The sequence below is a fragment of the Alosa alosa genome, chromosome 2 (assembly GCF_017589495.1).
Source record: "Alosa alosa isolate M-15738 ecotype Scorff River chromosome 2, AALO_Geno_1.1, whole genome shotgun sequence".
Lineage (NCBI taxonomy): Eukaryota > Metazoa > Chordata > Actinopteri > Clupeiformes > Clupeidae > Alosa > Alosa alosa.
Genome location: NC_063190.1, coordinates 31,568,012 through 31,588,011, shown reverse-complemented (window position 1 = coordinate 31,588,011; position 20,000 = coordinate 31,568,012). Strand labels below are relative to the sequence as shown.

General features: G+C 43.9%; 3 protein-coding genes across 4 annotated transcripts in view; 2 read left to right on the top strand and 1 right to left on the bottom strand.

Moving 5' to 3' along the window:
- Positions 1-4,770, bottom strand: part of rad51c (RAD51 paralog C) — a 10,297-nt gene extending 5,527 nt beyond the window's left edge. Inside the window, exons 1-7 of one of the 2 annotated variants that reach the window (XM_048230423.1) lie at positions 4,348-4,770; positions 3,149-3,410; positions 2,316-2,473; positions 1,904-2,037; positions 1,699-1,830; positions 1,423-1,489; positions 1,105-1,165 (exon numbers count right to left, since the gene is read on the bottom strand). In XM_048230423.1, coding sequence (XP_048086380.1) covers positions 1,105-1,165; positions 1,423-1,489; positions 1,699-1,830; positions 1,904-2,037; positions 2,316-2,473; positions 3,149-3,410; positions 4,348-4,465 — 932 coding nt within the window. In that variant the 5' untranslated portion in view covers positions 4,466-4,770. The remainder of the gene's footprint in view (positions 1-1,104; positions 1,166-1,422; positions 1,490-1,698; positions 1,831-1,903; positions 2,038-2,315; positions 2,474-3,148; positions 3,411-4,347) is intronic. The other variant, XM_048230428.1, reaches the window with a different exon arrangement.
- Positions 4,771-10,068: 5,298 nt separating this feature from the next.
- On the top strand, positions 10,069-14,163 carry LOC125285215 (inactive serine/threonine-protein kinase TEX14-like). Its single transcript, XM_048229545.1, has 4 exons — positions 10,069-10,191; positions 10,776-10,958; positions 12,924-13,038; positions 14,109-14,163. Exons 2-4 carry the CDS (start codon positions 10,829-10,831, stop codon positions 14,161-14,163), a joined length of 300 nt encoding a protein of 99 aa, XP_048085502.1. The 5' UTR covers positions 10,069-10,191; positions 10,776-10,828.
- A 2,392-nt stretch (positions 14,164-16,555) lies between these two features.
- LOC125285210 (inactive serine/threonine-protein kinase TEX14-like) overlaps positions 16,556-20,000 on the top strand; it is a 7,175-nt gene continuing 3,730 nt past the window's right edge. Inside the window, exons 1-4 of the mRNA XM_048229530.1 lie at positions 16,556-16,630; positions 17,108-17,247; positions 17,501-17,582; positions 17,930-18,063. Coding sequence (XP_048085487.1) covers positions 16,556-16,630; positions 17,108-17,247; positions 17,501-17,582; positions 17,930-18,063 — 431 coding nt within the window. The remainder of the gene's footprint in view (positions 16,631-17,107; positions 17,248-17,500; positions 17,583-17,929; positions 18,064-20,000) is intronic.

The window sequence follows — 20,000 nt, the reverse complement described above, 5'->3', positions numbered from 1 at the left end:
TGGTGGTGGGTGTGTGTTTGTAAGTGTATGTCTGATGGTGGTGTGTGTTCATAAGTGTGTGTCTGATGGTGGTGGGTGTGTGTTTGTAAGTGTGCCAATGTGATGGGTAGGTGTGTGTTCGTAGCGTGTGGTCATCTGATGGTGGTAGGTGGGTGTGTGTTTGTAGGAGTGTGTGTGTGATGGTGGGTGTGTGTTTAAAGTGTGTGTGTGATGGTGGGTGTGTGTTTGTAAGTGTGTGTCTGATGGTGGTGGGTGTGTGTTTGTAAGTGTATGTGTGATGGTGGGTGTGTGTTTGTAAGTGTGTGTCTGATGGTGGTGGGTGTGTGTTTGTAAGTGTGTGTGTGATGGTGGGTGTGTGTTTGTAAGTGTGTGTCTGATGGTGGTGGTTGTGTGTTTGTAAGTGTGTGTGTGGTGGTGGGTGTGTGTTTGTAAGTGTGTGTCTGATGGTGGTGGGTGTGGGGTGCGGGGGGGTTAAAGATGTCCAGTGCTGCAGACTGACCGGAAGACATGTACATTATGATTACACCCATCCATACTACACACCCACTGCAAAGTGAACCAATCCATCACACACTGATACTGGGATATGTGTGTGTGAGAGAGAGAGGAGAGTGCTGTACATTTAGAGACTCAGTATTACACACACACACACACACACCCTCGCAAAAGCCCATTTGTTGATTGCGTTGGCTCTTGGAGGGTGGATCTCCAGCTCTGTCTGCAGACAACCAGCATGCCAACCCAGCACCCACGCCCAGTGGCTACCGCATCCAATAACCACCATGCCCACTGTAGCCCAGTGGCTACCGCACCCAATAACCGCCATGCCCACTGTAGCCCAGTATGCTAACCCAACCGCCATGCCCACTGTAGCCCAGTATGCTAAGCCAACCGCCATGCCCACTGTAGCCCAGTATGCTAACCCAACCGCCATGCCCACTGTAGCCCAGTATGCTAAGCCAACCGCCATGCCCACTGTAGCCCAGTATGCTAACCCAACCGCCAGACACACAAACACACAGATCTGTGAAAATGAGGTCATTGTTTTTTTGCTGACTAAGGTCATATAAGGTGAACGGTGGTAGTGTAGGGGTCAGAGGTTACCTCTGGGTTCCCTCCCAGTGCAGAATGAGTCTCTGTGTGGCTGCATGCCCCCAGCTCTCACCTGCAGATGGACAGACAGAGACACACACACACCAACATGCATATGCACAGGCACACACATACACACAAACACACAACAGATAGAGGGAGATCAATCAAGTAAAAGGAATATGGTTATGGGATTTGGCAGAACAATAATGAGATTGATCGATTATATTCTCTCTCACATACATACACACACACACACGCATCGCACGCATCCGCACACACAGACAACAGGATCACAAAGCTGTTTAAATGTTGTTTATAATTCCTTACCCAGGGCTGGGATGAGTTTGGACTGACCATTCCACACCTTAGTGGTCATCTGATTGGTGAGAACAACCTGAAAATGAAGCAGGATTTGCTTAATGTGTTTGTGTCTGAAGCAGGGTTTGCTTAATGTGTTTGTGTCTGAAGCAGGGTTTGCTTAATGTGTTTGTGATAATCGTAATCAAGTCGAATCGAATGATCAGTGATGATTAACACCTCTAGTATGTTTATGTGCGTGTGTGTGCATGTGTGTGTGAGTATGCGTGTGTGTGCGTCTCATACCGCTACGTTGTACTCCGTGGCTAGCTGTATGAGTTGTTGGGCTAGCCCATTAAGGAGGCGGGTCCTCTGAGAGAAATCCTCAAAGTCGTGCCGGAATGGGAAGGCAATGCTGTCAATCACCACCAGCTGGACCTATCACACAATAAGAGATAGCTGGGCCAATCGGACTGGAGGACCTGGGTGAGTGAGTGTGTGTGTGTCATACCTCTGGGTGTTTGGTCAGGAAGTCAGGGAGGAGGTAACAGTGGGCCAACAGCTCCACATAGTCATGACAACGGACAAGCGAGAGGCGAGAGAGGATGTTTTCAACGGTGAAGTCCTTCAAGGCTGCCTGTTGCTCTGCACACACACACACACACACACACAGCATAGGTAGTGAGCGCGCGCACACACACACACACACACAGCATAGGTAGTGAGCGCACACACACACACACACACACACACACACACACACACACACACACACACACACACACACAGCTCTTTCAGTTTTTAAGCATTTAACACACAGACACAAACCACTCTGCCACACTGTTGAACTAAGCCACCAGTCTGCCTTCTGCACCAGGAACCTGCCCTCGGTACACACACACACACACACTCCTGTGTCATACCAGCATCCTGAGTGACCACTCTGCAGTGCTCCACTGCTGCGTGTGCCATATCAGCTGCCCTCTGCACCAGGAAGCTTCCCTCTGTGTCTACGTAGAGTGCCCGACCCCCCCGTCCTCCAAAACACACTGGGATCTGCACGTCCACTGCCAACTGCAGACTGGACACACACACACACAGGGAAGATATGAGGGAGAGATTTAACCTCACACACACCGGTGTAATCGGGTGCGATCAAACGGTGCGATCAAATGAGCAAACATACGCAAACGTTTTTGCGAACGTTTGCAAACATGTTTCTGTTTGCCTTGAGTTTTTTGGTGAATGTTTGCAATTTGCAAAAAGTCTTCGGAGGTAGTTCTCCGTGAACGTACAGTGGAGCTAGGCGTGGGCTTGATGGCGGTAACAATGCAATTAACGTTACAATAGAATGGTAACACCAAATCGTTCAAATTTAACTGTTTAGAAAAAACATGTTCATCTCAAGCGTTCGTCAATGTTTGCCAAACTTGAACACACCTCAGGGCTGTGTCTTCACGACCCCGGGACCTCAATACACATATGCACACACACACACTCACACACACGTGCACACTCACCATAGTTTTGTCTTCCCCACCCCAGGAGTTCAATACACATATGCACACAGGCACACTCACACACAAACACACACACACACATGTGCACACTCACCATAGTTGTGTCTTCCCCACCCCAGGAGTTCAATACACATATGCACACAGGCACAGGCACAGGCACAGGCACAGGCACACTCACTCACTCACTCACTCACACCCACCCACACACACACACACACACACACACACACACTCACCATAGTTGTGTCTTCCCCACCCCAGGAGCTCCACACACCTCCGTGGTCTTCCCAACGGGAACCCCTCCCCCCAGGGCGGAGTCCAGGGCGGAGCAGAAGGTTATGATGTCACCCAGAGCATGCTCCTTCTGCAGAAGCTGCAGCGCAGTGAGTCCGCCACTCACAGCACCGGCCCCGCCCGCATGGCTAGCCACACCCGCCCCATCATCAGAGCGCAAAGTCTGCAGCACCTCTAGCGCCTCCTCCTGGGAGATGCCTGCCTCTGCATGCAACACACACAACACAAGTACTAAACATCAGAACATAACGCACATGACCACAGGAACACATCAGTGGGCTTTAGGCTTGGATCCGAAGGATTGCCGGTTCGATCGCCGACCAGTGGGAACGGCAGAAGTGCCCTTGAGCAAGGCACATAACCCCTCACTGCTCCCCAAGCACCGCTGTAGCAAGGCAGCTCACTACTCCGGGTTAGTGTGTGCTTCACCTCACTGTGTGTTCACTGTGTGCTCTGTGTGTTCCAAATTCCTTGTATAGAAACCTTAGGATTTACATTTACATTATCACATTAAACAAACATGACCACAACAACACATCATAACATAATGCAAACAGAAGACCACAATAACATAACGCAATAACACATCATCATAACATAACGCAAACAGATGATCACTGTAAGACATCATCACACACGCCTTTAACATGACCTCATGAACACAAGATCATAACATAACATAACTCAACAATACATTCTCTTCAGCACGACAGAGTACCACCTAATGACCCAACTACCAACCACATGAGATACTCTGCAAGGGAACACAAAGTAACCCCTCAGAGTTGTCATGGACTTTGCATGTTAGATGTTTAAACAACAGACATTTTATTAGTGGAATATGTATAATATGCTTTGTATAAAATATCACTTGATACACAATAACAAATTACAGACGGTGACTACTGAGAATGAGTAAAAATCACATCAAAACACATGTTCAACTACAATAACACTTTCTACCTGTTAAAGACACTGGAACAGTGTGTAGCGCATGACGGACCCGTCAGTTCTGCGACCCCAGGTGTTACCACTGTTCCCTGACCCATCTCTCATATCAGTTGACCTTTAGGATGGGGATGACGAGGCACTATGCAAGACAAGTCAACAAACCACTGTGGCATGTGAATGGTAACGTTACCTTTGCAGAGTTGGAGTGGTCGCAAATGCTTCAGGTCTGCACAGGTGTCGAACCCTGCGCTTGTGAGTTTAATTTTTACCGAGGGAGCAAGAGGCAAGCTGGCAATAGTTCTATGCATCCTGTCACATTAATGCACTATCATTCGAGTAGACAAGGACCGTCCTTTCCTGTCTTTCTACTCTTGGCGTTTCCAGCTAGCATGAGATGACTAGCTAACACGCTAAAGTTAAAACTTCAGTAACTTTCCTCCCATCACACTTGACTACTCTTGTCACGCTATCGTAACTGACATGACAGTTTTCCGAAATAGTTATCGGGCGACTTGTTGGAGCACATGTGTATCTTGTAAGATCTGTCTTCTTGACACTTCGAGACACTTGACGCTTGAGGTCTTGCGATTTTGAATATGTCACTTGTGTTTTTGACCCGCCTTCTCCCTGGAAACAGGAAGTGTCGTCACTACATCTGCTTATTAAAAAGGCATCACTCAATAATTTGGTCTACTGCCTCTTTTTAATTCCTGCATAGAAATATGCACTCATTTGTTATATACATTTTGTAGAGTACGTGTGTGAGTGTGTGTTCGTAAGCCAATTTTATGTTTTCTTATCAAACATTTAACAAAACATTTGCTGTTGCTGCCGCTGTGTGGTGAAAGCCTGTATTACAAGTGAAACAGGCCAACAGTATGTTATTTGTATCTTTCACGTTATCTGGGTTCTCCAGCCCTTGAGCGTTCTAGGATTCGAGTCTATTTCAGACGTCCTCCTCTCTATCTTTGGCACGAGCTCCAGGAAGCAGTTGCTCCAAGTGCTAATATGACCTTCAATTTCCAACAAACTTTAATCCAAGATCTGCTGAAGGAGTAAATTTCAAGGGGAAACACTCATTGTAGCCCACAGTTGTAAAAAAGTGCTGAAGTGCTTATTGTAACCATAAGTAAACGCCTATTACAGTGATTTGACCAAGATTGAAGCAAGATTGAGAGCGCCACTGACAGTAGAAAACTTTTTTCTACTTTCAAATCTCTTCTCAATCCTCCACCACCACTACTTCACTGTCAGCAGATGACTTTGCAACATTTTTCACTGAAAAATTTGCTAAAATAAGTGCTCAGTTTGATGCTCCTATAAGGAGGGCTTTGCCTTGTGTTAGTATGACCGCATCATTGGACTCTTTCTCGCCTCTTGATGAGGAAGCAGTCTCTCAATTGCTTCAGCGAAGTCGTCCAACAACATGCCCATTAGATCCTGTCTCGTCCACTCTTCTACAGTCTATCTCACCCGCTGTTCTACCAGCAATCACACATGTATTTAATGCTTCACTCAGTTCTGGAATAGTTCCTTATTCTTTTAAACAGGCTAGGGTTACACCTCTGCTAAAGAAAAAGTACACTTAATCCAACTGAGGTGAAGAACTACAGGACCTGTCTCCCTTCTTCCTTTCTTGTCAAAGGTTTTGGAGAAAGTGGTCTTCAAGCAAGTTTGTGACTTTCTTCATCAGAATAATCTACTAGACCCTATGCAGTCTGGTTTCAAGAGTGGTCATTCTACTGAAACTGCTCTTCTGTCTGTGACTGAAGCATTGAGAGTAGCTAAGTCCTCTGCTCAGTCATCAGTATTAATTCTACTAGATTTATCTGCGGCCTTTGATACTGTTAACCATGACATTCTCCTATCTATACTATCTGAACTGGGAATTTCTGGAAAAGCTCTTGATTGGTTTGAATCTTACCTTAAAGGGCGTTCTTTCAACGTGTCTTGGCAGGGACAGGTATCTAAGTCTCATGACCTCAACACAGGTGTGCCTCAGGGATCAGTATTAGGACCCTTGCTTTTCTCTATTTACACCACTTCCTTAGGTGATACCATTCGCTCCCATGGATTTGACTATCACTGTTATGCAGATGACACTCAACTTTACCTGTCTTTCCCACCTGATGACTCTAGTGTTTCCCACCGGATTTCTGCATACCTTAAGGATATTTCAGCCTGGATGAAAGATCGGCACCTTCAGCTTAATCTCTCAAAAACAGAGTTTTTGGTGTTTCCAGCTAAAACAGCTATTCCCCAACAGATGAACATCCAGCTTGACTCAACTTCACTGACCCCAACTAGATCGTACACGTAAACTTGGGCGTTGTAATTGATGACCGACTTAACTTCTCTGAGCATATATCTTCTATTGCAAAATCATGTCGGTTTATGCTTTACAACATTAGGAAGATCAGACCTTATCTGACACAAGATTCCACACAACTTCTTGTTCAGACCATGGTCATCTCTAAGCTGGACTATTGTAATTCACTATTAGCTGGCTTACCCGCTTGTGTAACAAGATCATTACAGCTGATTCAGAATGCTGGAGCACGCCTGGTCTTCAATCAGCCAAAGAGGACACATCGTAACTCCTCTCCTAGTTACTCTCCATTGGCTCCCTATAGTAGCCAGAATTAAATTTAAATCTCTCACTTTGGCCTATTGGACACTAACTGGATCTGCTCCTAGGTATTTTAATTCAATAATCAAGCCTTACATCCCAAACCGCCCACTGCGGTCTTCTGGTGAGTGTCTGTTTGTGTGGACCAGTCATGAAAACTAGGTCTAATTCCAGACTCTTTTCTTCAGTGGTTCCATGTTGGTGGAATGAATTGCCCAGTGCTCTCCGTTCCTGTGGTAGTTTTGGGTCGTTTAAGAGGGGTCTAAAGACATTCCTATTCAACATATACTTAGTTGTTTAAGCTTATGTGTTATGGTTTGTATAATGTTGTTTTATTTCAATTGGGCTGTTAATTAATTTGACATTATTGTTTATTATTGATATTCTCCTTAATGTAGTCTTAGCATGTCATTGTTTTATATTATTGATTGAATGGACATTATTGTTTTATTATTGCCTTCCCCTTTTTCCATTGCTTTTTTATTAGGCTATTGATTGAATTGATATTATTGTGTATTATAACTATTCTCCTTATTATATTTGACCTACATTCTAATCTGTTCCCTGTTCAATTTTAAATATTATTATGTTGTTTGTATTTATGTGTCGCTTTGGACAAAGGCGTCTGCTAAATCCATAACCATAACCATTTGTGCATGTTTAAATGGACACAGGGGGTGTAGCACCTAGGCCTGCATGTGTGTATCATGCCAAAGAACATAACAATATGACTGAGCTAATGCTGAAAATGATCATGTCTGTGAAGGTTAGAACATTCACAATAATAATAAAAATATATCTATTTATAGTATCTATAAGTATCTTAAATAAAGGGATAGCCTAAGTAATGTTCACTCATTAGTTCAGGTTCAAGTTCAAGTTTATTTTCCATATGCTCAATATGTGTCAAGGACAACTGCAGGCTATAATGAAATGCTTGTAAGTGAGACTTGGGTGCTGAAAAACATCAGCAAATTCACCCTCCTTGTCAATTATATTTCCCATTGAAGGTGTCATCACCCTGTGGTGGCCTTGCATTATGTGTCACATACAATATCACTAAGTGACAGTGATTTCCAGGTTGCCTAATGCAACTAATATCACATTCTTTGTTAATACCAGAGCCCGTCTACGGAGAGCCTTGCCACTCCGTATTAAGTCCCATTGTACCGAATTTTGGATGCAGTTCCACCAGAGTTCCACTGGGGGCGATCGCCATGAGTGCAGAATGAATGGGAGTCAAGCATTGTGCTAATGAATGACGTCATTGACACATTTTAAAGGCTTTTTAGAACAATTAAGTGACTTTAAAAAATATAATACTCAACCGAGTGTATTTCCTTTGCCTCCCCTTTCGAATACAATACTCAAATTACTTGAAAAAAAATTATATCCCGAGAAAACTACCACATGCTCACTGGACCCTATACCTACGAGCCTACTTCAGTCCATCAGCCCGACCATCGCTCCAGCTATCACACATGTGATCAATGCCTCGCTAACCTCCGCACATTTCCAACAGCGTTCAAAGTGGCCCGGTAACACCATTACTTAAGAAAGCTTCTCTCAACCCTGCTCAAGTCGAGAACTACCGCCCTGTCTCACTACTGCCTTTCCTATCCAAAGGCATTGAACGAAAGCAGTCTCCAAACAGGTCTCTGACTTCCTTTCACAGAACAACCTTCTGGATCCCAATCAGTCTGGGTTCAAAAGCGGCCACTCTACCGAAACTTGGCTCTGCTGTCTGTAACAGAAGCCTTAAAGAAGCCAGGGCGACCGCTTCGGTCATCAGTACTCATTCTGCTTGACTTATCGGCTGCCTTTGACACGGTTAATCACCGTATCCTTCTCTCTATACTCGCTGACATGGGAATCTCCGGTTCTGCTCTCTCCTGGTTTGAATCCTACCTCACAGGACGCTCGTTTAATTATCATGGCTTGGTCAGCTATCCGCACCTCACCATCTCACCACAGGGGTCCCCAGGGCTCAGTGCTGGGCCCCCTCCTCTTTGCTATCTACACCACCTCCTTGGGACAGATTATCCGTTCGCGCGGCTTCTCATACCACTGCTATGCAGGCGACACACAGCTCTATCTGTCCTTTCCACCTGACGACCCCCTGGTTTCAGCACGGATCTCAGATTGCCTTTCAGACATAGCTACATGGATGAAGGCACACCACCTCCAGCTGAACCTCTCAAAGACTGAACTGCTGGTCATCCCAGCTAAACCTACCATACACCACGACATCAACATCAAATTTGACTCCCTGTCTGTTTCACCGACCAGGACTGCAAGAAATCTAGGAGTTGTTCTCGACAACCAACTAAACTTCTCAGATCATGTTGCCTCAGTCGCCCGGTCATGCCGTTTCGCACTCTACAACATATGGAAAATCAGGACTTACTTGACTCAAGATGCTACCCAACTTCTGGTTCAGGCAATAGTCATCTCTAATTCGACTACTGCAATGCCCTCCTGACAGGTCTCCCAGCCTGCGCAGTGAAACCACTTCAGATGATCCAGAGCGGCGGCGCACCTGGTCTACAACCAACCCAAAAGGGCACATGTTACCCCGCTGCTCATCCAGCTACACTGGCTACCTATGGCGGCCCGCATCAAATTCAAGTCTCTAACGCTTGCCTACAAAGTAGTCTCCGGTTCTGCTCCCACCTACTTGAATGCCCTCATACAGACTTACACTACCTCCAGACCGCTGCGCTCCTCTGACGAACGACGTCTAGCTCTACCACCCGCACGCTCAAGCCAATCCAAACTTTTCTCATCTGTTGTTCCTCGTTGGTGGAACACACTGCCAGTTCCTACAAGGGCAGGGACATCCTTTTCCACTTTCAAAAAACTCCTGAAGACCCAGCTCTTTAGAGAACATCTACTCTCATAGCAACACTTACAACAAGTCTTACTGATCCTAGCACTCACCAGCCGTTTTAAACTGACAAGTAACTGCTAAAAACAGCACTCACCGACGCACTTATTCTTACTGTACTCTAATGTTTTTTTTAAACTGTCCTAAAATTGTGAGAATTGTTCTAAAACTTACTATTTACCATGTTGTTAGTCGCTTTGGTTAAAAAGCGTCAGCCAAATGTAATGTAATGTAATGTAATGAAAAGTGGATTTTGAGGGGTACAGCTCCATAGACCTCCATGCATTCTGCACTCGTGGACGAGCGCCCTCATGTGGAACCACAGAAGGAACTGCAACCAGTTCAGAAACCGGAAGTTTTCCGAGAGTGGCAGTTCTCCCCTTATTAGACATTCTCTGTTAATACTTTGTATGCTCTGGATGGAACCTTCTGCCACGACTCAGTGATGGAATCGAGGGAGTTGCAATGCTCACGTGCAGTGCAGTACAGCACTGAAGATGAAATATGCCATACCAACAGTAAGTTATGCTGTGATATACCAGTGATTTGTCATGGTCAGTAATTTAATGTTCGATTTAAAATGTTTAAGAAACGAAACATATTATGTATACACATTATAAGCTGCTAAATATAAAGCCAGTGAGGTTAATTAGTGAAGTTACATTGTCAACCTAGCGTTAGCCATCACTAGCCTAGCTGCTAGCTAAAAGTTAGCAAAAAATAGCGCAACCAAGAAAGAAACAATAGTTAGCAAGTAAATATCTGAGTATTATAGATAAAGGTACAGAATGTACAGCATTAAGCATCTCGTGTTGTTTAATCATTATCCTGATATCACAAGAGTACTGTTAATTTGACATCACACAGTTAAAATAGGATAACCAACTAACAGTTAGAAGTCGCAGGAGAATGGCAGATATGTTGCTAGAGCTAACATCCTTGACACTCCTATAACACTTTTTAGGTGTCAGTAATATCTTGAAGCTTATAGCCTGTCTATAACATAATTATCTTTATAGTCATAGTTTTTAAACCAACTTAGATTTATCAATGGACTCAGTATCAACTAATGTCATTATTGGATCAAACTTTTTCACTTCAGGAAGTGTAGCCCAGTGACCTGTGCCTGTTTGTGACTGGTGTGTTGTGTGTGGCATGGCGGCGACATTGTCCCTGCCGTGCCCCGCGAGGCTGGGCGTCGTGAGGCAGGCGGGACCCCAGGCAGAGCTTCACCGCTGCACTCTGGAGAGAAACGTCAACAAGATGGAAAAACTTCTCAAGAAAGGTACACTAAGCTGCAAGGTTTGGTTGGTGATTCATTTGTGTGAAGTTGCTGTGGAATCGGATGGTGTCATTGAGGTCTCTGTGAATGACGTGTGTTGAGTGTTTGCCAATGACCTGTGTGTTCCTGTGCATCAAAGGTGTGTAGATGCTGTCTGTGAATGACTGGGGGTCGAAGTCTATGTGGTTAATGTGGACTGTAAGACATCTGCTAATATCAAATATTGCATATTGTATGTCTGTGAATGAGTGTTGTACATTATCTGTGAATGACCTGTACTGTACATTGTCTGTGAATGAGTGTTGTATAGCAGGGCTCTACACTAACATTTTTTTCCAGGAGCACTTGTGCGCCCAAGTTAAAAAATTTAGGAGCACAGACAAAAATTTGGGAGCACAGTCAGTTCTGTACTTAACTTACACATAATCTAACATTAAACTGCAGCTAACAGTTAAACATGCCAGTGCACCAATTGCGAATATTAAGAATGACTGACAACATTTAGGCTACAGGAAACAGGATTTTAAAGATCAGTGCCTATTTTTTTACATTGCCATATTTGCATTTAGCCTGTATATCAAGTATCCTGCCAAATGTAGGCTAATTTATTTATTTGTGAATCCACCTGTAGCTAATCCAAATATGCCCATGGTGACCTATCTGACTGCATACTGCCTAATACTACTACTAAAACAGTCCATTTTCTCTTCCACAAAACCCAACATAGTCTAATCAAGGATATATATATATATTTTTTTATACATTTATACTTATATCTGCATTCATGGGGGCAGTAGCCAAACGTTAGGCCTACTTTCGTTTTGCACTTAAGCTTGTATTCGGTGTAAACAAACAAGCATGCGTGGAAGCCTGGAGTTGTCAGTAGCGTTCTACCTTTGAATAAAATGGGAGTATTACGGGAAGCTACTTTTGTGCCTGTTCGCTACAGCTATATTTTGCATATTGCAGCCAATACGTCAACTGGGCTAAAAGGCATGTTAGGTTACCTTTCCTTCTCTCACTGCATTCTCAGAATCTCATCCTGTTCCTCCTATATCCAATGAATTCGGTGGATAGAAGAACTAATTTCTTCAATCTTTTCATCTTGGCTGGCTAGTCTAACTATTCCGCTTTTTCTGCGCGCTCATGGATTTCATAGAAGCGACTATATCGAGTCCCAACGCGAAACTGCTAACGTTGATGGGAGGTGTAGTTTTATGCTGCATTCGCAACGTGATTCTATGGTTTGCACCAGTACTGTTTCTCGATGTTGCGGTGTATTTTGTAGACAAACATTGACATGGTTAGAAGTCATTCGCACCAGTGCGCCTAGATATTTTTTTGCACTGGCACGTCATCATTTTTACTCGCATGTGCGAGTGAAATGGGCGCACTGTAGAGCCCTGTATAGCCTAACCCACATCAAAATGTAGGGTCTGGGAACTATCCATTGGAACCGCTCGATCTGAGAGGCGGGATAAACGGTTGTCTTTCAAATTTCCTCTGCATGCAATAGGATAGCGACACAACTCATGAATCCCATGCATTTTCCCACCAGCGGAGCTAGTTGACTAGTTGATCAAACTTTTGTCAATTTAAAAAAAGCTTAACTCGAGTCGCGATTCAAAGACCGCTGTTGGTCAGCAACAGCATCCATCTTCTTTGTTTTCAAGTAGCAGGGAATTCACGCGGAACCGTCGCCGACTCTACACACAATGTGATTGGCCTGATTGAAGTTTCATTTTTCCAGCTCGCAAGCCAAAGATGAGTTGCTAGACTACCCTGGCTGCAAATTAAATTTGCTGCCGCTAGGGTGCGTCTAGATTTCTAGGCTAATTGTTGTACTTCGTCTGTGAATGACCTCAGCTGTAAGCTTACATTGTCTGTGAATGACCTGTACTGTACATTTTCTGTGAATGACCTGTGTTGTACATTGTCTCTGAATCACCCGTGTGCTGTGTATTATAGGTGTGGATGTGGACTGTGTGAATGACCTGGGGCAGACGTCTTTGTTCTGTGCTTGCCTGGTGGGAATGACCAGCGCTGCTGAACTCCTGCTGCAGTATGGAGCCAATCCCAACCAGTAAGACACACACACATTGCCCAAGCCACACCCCATCACATAACACCACCTACACTATCAAAGCCACACCCTATCACATAACACCACCCACACTATCCAAGCCACACCCCATCCAATAACACCACCCACACTATCCAAGCCACATCCCATCACATAACACCACCCACACTATCCAAGCCACACCCCATCACATAACACCACCCACACTATCCAAGCCACACCCCATCAAATAACACCACCCACACTATCCAAGCCACACCCCATCAAATAACACCACCCACACGATCCAAGCCACACTCCATCAAATAACACCACCCACACTATCCAAGCCACACCCCATCACCTAACACCACCTACACTATCCAAGCCACATCCCATCACATAACACCACCTACACTATCCAAGCCACACCCCATCACATAACACCACCTACACTATCCAAGCCACACCCCATCACATAACACCACCTACACTATCCAAGCCACATCCCATCACATAACACCACCTACACTATCCAAGCCACACCCCATTATATAACACTACCCACATTATCCAAGCCACACCCCATTATGTCACACCAGTAAGACACACCCACACATTGTAAACCACAGTATCCACGTCTCACGATACCATCCCATAGAAGCCAGCCGCCCTCGTCTTTGGCCGCTACCAACCAGGGATCCGTTTCCCAAAAGCATAGTTGCTAACTATGATAGCAACTACCTCGGTAGTGTCACTGCTAGATGTGAGTCCGTAGATTTGAGTTGCACATGCACCAACACTTAAGCTCCATATTGTCACATATCACGTTTTTCATTTTGGAAAATTAAAAAAATAAGAGCATATTTGTTAGCTCTTACTAAATACTAACCAGTGAGACACACCCATAGTTTCTGTGATGTCATTGTTGCGCACTGTTCTGTGATATCATGTGTTGTGTTGAGTGATGTCATGTTGTGTTCAGTTCATTGACATCATGTGTTATGTTGAGTGATGTCATGTTGTGTTCAGTTCTGACATCATGTGTTATGCATCATGTGTTATGTTGAGTGATGTCATGTTGTGTTCAGTTCCGTGACATCATGTGTTATGTTGAGTGATGTCATGTTGTGTTCAGTTCCGTGACATCATGTGTTATGTTGAGTGATGTCATGTTGTGTTCAGTTCCGTGACATCATGTGTTATGTTGAGTGATGTCATGTTGTGTTCAGTTCCGTGACATCATGTGTTATGTTGAGTGATGTCATGTTGTGTTCAGTTCCGTGACATCATGTGTTATGTTGAGTGATGTCATGTTGTGTTCAGTTCCGTGACATCATGTGTTATGTTGAGTGATGTCATGTTGTGTTCAGTTCCGTGACATCATGTGTTATGTTGAGTGATGTCATGTTGTGTTCAGTTCCGTGACATCATGTGTTATGTTGAGTGATGTCATGTTGTGTTCAGTTCCGTGACATCATGTGTTATGTTGAGTGATGTCATGTTGTGTTCAGTTCCGTGACATCATGTGTTATGTTGAGTGATGTCATGTTGTGTTCAGTTCCGTGACATCATGTGTTATGTTGAGTGATGTCATGTTGTGTTCAGTTCCGTGACATCATGTGTTATGTTGAGTGATGTCATGTTGTGTTCAGTTCCGTGACATCATGTGTTATGTTGAGTGATGTCATGTTGTGTTCAGTTCCGTGACATCATGTGTTATGTTGAGTGATGTCATGTTGTGTTCAGTTCCGTGACATCATGTGTTATGTTGAGTGATGTCATGTTGTGTTCAGTTCCGTGACATCATGTGTTATGTTGAGTGATGTCATGTTGTGTTCAGTTCCGTGACATCATGTGTTATGTTGAGTGATGTCATGTTGTGTTCAGTTCCGTGACATCATGTGTTATGTTGAGTGATGTCATGTTGTGTTCAGTTCCGTGACATCATGTGTTATGTTGAGTGATGTCATGTTGTGTTCAGTTCCGTGACATCATGTGTTATGTTGAGTGATGTCATGTTGTGTTCAGTTCCGTGACATCATGTGTTATGTTGAGTGATGTCATGTTGTGTTCAGTTCCGTGACATCATGTGTTATGTTGAGTGATGTCATGTTGTGTTCAGTTCCGTGACATCATGTGTTATGTTGAGTGATGTCATGTTGTGTTCAGTTCCGTGACATCATGTGTTATGTTGAGTGATGTCATGTTGTGTTCAGTTCCGTGACATCATGTGTTATGTTGAGTGATGTCATGTTGTGTTCAGTTCCGTGACATCATGTGTTATGTTGAGTGATGTCATGTTGTGTTCAGTTCCGTGACATCATGTGTTATGTTGAGTGATGTCATGTTGTGTTCAGTTCCGTGACATCATGTGTTATGTTGAGTGATGTCATGTTGTGTTCAGTTCCGTGACATCATGTGTTATGTTGAGTGATGTCATGTTGTGTTCAGTTCCGTGACATCATGTGTTATGTTGAGTGATGTCATGTTGTGTTCAGTTCCGTGACATCATGTGTTATGTTGAGTGATGTCATGTTGTGTTCAGTTCCGTGAAACCACGCAGTATTGACAGCCACGACGATATATTATTTTGAACTTTGTCATGTAACCGCCCCACACAATGTTAATTTTGCTTGAGATCGCTGAGTTTTATTAACATTCTATGGTCTCGCATACCCAGGTTTGAGATTTCATCATCATCATCATCAATACACTCCCAGGTTTGAGCACATCACTCAGATATACTGTAGCTAAGAGACCTGGAATGGCGTAGTAACCCTACACTACCGTTAAAAAGTTGTATATTTGTGGAGAGCTACACTACCGTTAAAAAATTGTATATTTGTGGAGAGCTACACTACCGTTAAAAAATTGTATATTTGTGGAGAGCTACACTACCGTTAAAAAGTTCGGGGTCACTTAGAAATGTCCTTGTTTTCATCATTAATGTTGTAAATGACGGTTAAGGGGCAAAGGGTTAGGAGTTTAAAAGATTCTATTTGTGAATGTGAGCTTGACCATGTTCTGTGAGCCTGTTCACTGTGCTGATGTGAGTGTGTTGGATATTGATGTTTACATACAAACCTCTTATTTCTTTTTGAATTTCGATGCCAGGGGATAGCTTTGACGACACCGCTAGGGATTATCCCAAAATAAACGACGCTCAAGGTTTCCACGCGCCACAACGCCAAGCCGGAGTTCAACCCGGCGCTTTATTTTTCGGATAATCTAATGGAGGAAGTCCATTATCCCGCTTTATTCCTAATTGTTAACAACATGTTATATATTAAGTTAATTTTAAAAATTTTTTGTTTTTGTATTTTGTTTTGTATCTCATTTGGATAGTTAAAGCTGTTAAATAAGTATTTATTTCAAAACTGTTAGGCTACTATAGTCCCAAGATGAAATGGTTGCTACGCTGGAACACTAACCAGCTGGTCTACCACCCAGGCTAAGCATATAAAACAGTCAAAACATTGATGGAATCAAAATAAGGCATTTTTATTTTTGTAAATTGAACTGCACGCTCCCATTGATGGTGAAGTTTGATCTGCCGCTCTCCAGTCCAGCCTCGCCAGCAGCTGAACGGCAGCGCCGCAAAGAGTGGTTGGTGAAGCGCTTAAGTCCAACAGCTCTCAATTGGACGCGCCGGGCAGCAGGTGTTCATTGAAAAGTCATTTCTGGTAGGCCGTAATCAGACATATTCAGCCAGGTGCGTTTCTTTTGCTGTTTTTCCTAGATACAATGTTTCAAATTAACGGGTAATTTTTCACTGAACGCTCTAAAGAACTCGCGGGCGAACTGATACAAAAACATGTAGGCCCAAGAAAGTCAAAAAATGGAACCACTTCATAGCCGCGGTAAATAACCGATTTTAATTGCACGCTCTAAAGAACCTTCACAATGGGAAACTGAAAGAAGCAGTAGAATAACACTATGTATGAAATGTGCTAAATAAATAAACTTGCCATGTTTTTGGTACGGTTCACAATGTGCATGTTACCCTCTTATTGTTGTTATGCATGTTTATTTGTGTGTGTGTGTGTTGTGTTTGTGTGTGTGTGTGTGTGCGTGTGTGCCTGTGTAGATTATTGAGTTCCTGAACAGCTGCATGTCTCAGATGCAGAGTCTAGTTCAGCAGCGGTTGCCGGGGGAGACACGCTCCACCCCCTCTTCCTCTAAGATGCTGCTGAGGCCCCCCTCTCTGAAGGACCTCCTGAAACCAGGGTGGGTTACGTTTGTGTGTGTGAGTAGAGTGTGTGTTTGTGTGCTTGTGTGTGTGTTTAAGTAAGAGTGTATGTGTATGTGTGTAATGTTGTTCATGTGCTGTAGGGGTTCTGATGTGTATGTGTGTGTGTGTGTGTGTGTGTGTGTGTGTGTGTTGTGTGTTTTGTGGGTTTTGTGTGTGTGTGTGTGTGTGTGTGTGTGTGTGTGTGTGTGTGTTTTGTGTTGTTGTGTGTGTGTGTGTGTGTGTGTGTAGGGGTTCTGATCTGTGTCTCAGTAAGAAGAGCAGCAGCAGGAGTGGCCCTTGGGGTTCAGTGCAGTGCTTTGGCTTTGGGAAGGTAGGCACAGCGCACACAGACACTCACATATGCACACACACATATGCACACACACACACACACACACACACACACACACACACACACACACACACACACATTTTCTCTCTCTCTCCCACACACTCACACTCTTTATGTAGACACCCTGTGTAATGTATACGTTTGACACGTGATGACTATGTATGTCCACATTGCAGAACTCCATGTGGTGTTCCTATGTGTGCTAATTCCTGTGCCTGTATGCTGGCATTATGTGTGTAGTGTATATCATACATGCGTTTTCATAATGTTTGTGGCCTGTATAATGCCCACCCCCGACCCCTGACCTTTGCCCCCTGGGTGAGCAGCTGTGTGTGGAGCGGCGGGGGCAGCTTGTGGGGCTGCAGGCGTGTATTCCGCTGGTGTCTGACGTGGAGCTCACGCTACAGGAGGATGAACCGCCCACCGACTTCACGCTAGGAGACCACACACACATGAGCAAGTAAGACACACACATCTGCAATTACCTGCATTCACCTTAGCAGACTGCACACACAAGCAAGTAGGAGGTTCTTGTCTTCCACACACCTTTCAGCTCTGTACACAGATGCAGGGTAATAGCACCTGCAGGTGAGAGACAGACAGACACACAGACAGCAAGACACACAGACAGCCAGACTGAAGCGTTCAGTTCGCGTTGCGTCTGCTGCAATCTATCACATGATACACAGACGTGATAGCGGCGTGTATGTTACAGAAAAATAGACCAGGGCCCAGTTTCCCGATAACGACGGAGACACGCTCTTAAGAGGGTTTTCTACGATTCATCACGATGTTTCCCGAACATGCTCGTAGCGTGAACGCGTGTGCACTGCTCTTAAGACGCTCTTAAGGGGAGCTGTCCACGTTAATAGTTCTGAAATATCCTCTGATTTGATGGTGATGTCAGGTGACTGCACGCCACAGCTATAGGCCTACTGTTTAAGCTTCGATTTTACACATTAATTCACATCAATACGAAAATAGAAACACTTTGACATCTGCATGTAAGCATCCCAAGTAGGTTATATACCACACACAGACATAAATAATTGTAATTATTTAAGATTGGGATTGTTGCACCATGCAATAGGCTACTTTTTTCGCTGTGTCACTTAAGAACACGCTTTTGAAGATAAGAAAGAAGTCGAAAAGTGAGGGAAACGGTAGGCTTGATTTTTGATGCAGTAGGGCCTACAGACTAAAAACAACATGTTCCTTTCTCTGCTTGTACCCTTATAGGCCTAATAAAATATAGCCCCTCACTTAGCAAAGATAATGGCAAACTATTCTGGCAACGCTCGCTTCATAACTTTTGATTGCATTTTGTCTGCTTTTCATCACATTAAATGTGGGTAGGCTATGCTGTTTTGCACGCCAAAAAATCTAATTCATCACAGGTAAACACAATAAAGAATGGGAACGTAAGTTGGATTATGTATTCTAAGTTGTAATTCCTCTGTATGTCCTGTTGGTGACCTCAGTGAGAAGTACTGTTAAGACGCCTTAGCCGGTAACGATTAACTCCTGGAGCACTCGTGAGACTCATTTGAGTGTTTTCACGACGCCTTAAGCTACGCATGGTTTCGGGAAACAGTCGCGAAATCTTAAGACGTTCGTAAGAGGGACTTTACGACGCTCTTAGGTAGTGCTGGGCGGTATACCAGTTCACACCGTATACCGGTGTATATTTTCGTTATGATATGAATTTTTTTAATATACCGCCATACCGGTGTATTTGATTACATAACGTTTTGAACGCCCGCTGGGACTTTTTTTTTTTCACACGCGACGATGGTGCCACTGCGCGAGGCATAGTGAGGGTAAACACAAAACACCTGAAGTTTTTCCCCTGAAGTATGACCCTTAAGGCTTAATTTATCCTTAGATAAGGGGTTTATTTAAGGGTGTTGCACAGAATACCTTAAATTGTTTCTTTAGTTAAGGAAAAACGTTAAGGATACTGCAAAAGGGATTTACCGTCCACGAAAATTCTATTGAGATTGTTCAACAGCAACAGGGAGGGAAAGTGAAACCAGCCCCCCAAGTGGTTATGCTCCTATTGAAGAGCAGCTCCAATGTTAAGTCCCATAGACCTATTTTTAAAAAAAAAATATTGTGAAGCCAAAATCAGCTTATGTTATCCACCAAAAATATTTTAAAATATTCAGTGTCTATACAGTAATAATATTCTAACTGTGAAAATGTCAGACCCTATTTTGCCTTATTTAAGAAAATCGAAATTGCTCCTTTTGTTTCATAAACTTAACTACAAAAGAAGTCACATTGACTTTACCCTTCAACGTTACTCACAGTAGCATGGTTTGTTTATTAGCCTGGTTAGCATTGACACTTTAACACTTACAGCTAGCTCTTCATGTGAGTAGAAGCACAACACCA